Source organism: Pundamilia nyererei, unplaced genomic scaffold, assembly GCF_000239375.1.
Source record: "Pundamilia nyererei isolate P.nyererei 1_Seehausen unplaced genomic scaffold, PunNye1.0 scaffold00001, whole genome shotgun sequence".
NCBI lineage: Eukaryota > Metazoa > Chordata > Actinopteri > Cichliformes > Cichlidae > Pundamilia > Pundamilia nyererei.
The window spans coordinates 3,061,658-3,062,970 of NW_005187402.1; the positions used below are offsets into that span (position 1 = coordinate 3,061,658).

General features: G+C 40.3%; 1 protein-coding gene across 4 annotated transcripts in view; it reads left to right on the plus strand.

Moving 5' to 3' along the window:
- The window catches only part of il1rapl2 (interleukin 1 receptor accessory protein-like 2), a 479,888-nt gene that overhangs the window by 452,018 nt on the left and 26,557 nt on the right, over positions 1 to 1,313 (plus strand). For 2 of the 4 annotated variants that reach the window (XM_013913212.1, XM_005719422.1), the window contains exon 12: positions 780 to 892. In XM_013913212.1, coding sequence (XP_013768666.1) covers positions 780 to 892 — 113 coding nt within the window. The remainder of the gene's footprint in view (positions 1 to 779; positions 893 to 1,313) is intronic. The other 2 variants (XM_005719421.1, XM_013913713.1) reach the window with 1 other exon arrangement.

Below are 1,313 nucleotides of genomic sequence, written 5' to 3' on the forward strand. Positions count from 1 at the left end.
TATATATATATATATATACACTTCCTGTGAGCATAGTTCTTTGCTTCTGTGGTTGAAACGGTTTAGACAAACCTCTCTTTTATATCGAAGCGTGGCAGCCACATGAAAAGGACTTGCTAGCCAAAATTTTGTCTGGGCTACAGACATGTTTATTAAAATACTACTTGTTGTATTGTTAGCAGTAAGCCTGGTCATGTTAAAAATCAAAAAATGAATAAATAAATTCATAAAATGTGCAGATGTTTGATATTGACCAAATTAAATGCAAAAAACTAAACCTGACAGCCCTACAGTGAGGGGATTGAGAGGCTCCGTTACTTTGAGGAAAGCATTCTGTTGGCATAGCTTCAGTTTACTTGTCACCTCAGAAGGAAGGCTCACCGTGAATCAATACAAATTTGCTCAAAGCGTTCACCTTTACACTCTGATTAAACATCTCTGTCCTGATGGAAGTGGCTCCTTCCTGGATGACAATGCAGTGATCTGCATGCTGAGAAGAAAATGATGTAATCACGTGCTACAGTCTTTGTACTCACAAGATCAGCTACGAAGATGCAACACGTGCTCGTCTGCACATCAAATGAGGGAATATCTTCTGGAATGTAGTGCTCCATCTCTCCTGTGGAGTTTAACAGAGCAGGGCAGCCCACATCTTTACGATGGGTTCCCCTCTAATTTTCCACCTGTGTGCAGGCGTTTGTAGTTAAGTGCATTCGCTGATTGATTTGTCTGTTATCTGATTTTGAATTTGGAGCCATGTTTGTTATTCCCTCTCCCAGCAGGACGAGCAGCGACGAGGAAACATTTGCTTTGGAGATCTTGCCGGATGTTTTGGAGAAACATTATGGATACAAGCTGTTTATACCAGACAGAGATTTAATACCCAGCAGTAGTAAGTATAAATCTGTGTATCTACCTACACACATGCACACACACACTCTCTCTCTGTGTAACTCCAATCCCCGCTACCCAGAATTCATCTCTCTGTCAGAATAAATAAGAACATATGTGGATCTTCATCATAACACACTTACAGCCACACACGTATCTATGTCAGCTCTCAGATGTACGCCACATGTACCACATGCCTTACCACAATTTCATTTATTTGTTCACAAACACACACGTACGCACACACGTGCATGCATGCTTGTACCCTCTCACAATTTGTCATCATTTCTTGGCTCCTGTGTCACTCTGTCCAACTGGAGGGGAAAATATGATTGTTATTACTATAATCTGTCACTGGTCAAACCTGGCACATTCACACACACACACATATACTGTATTTATATATACAATATATATATATA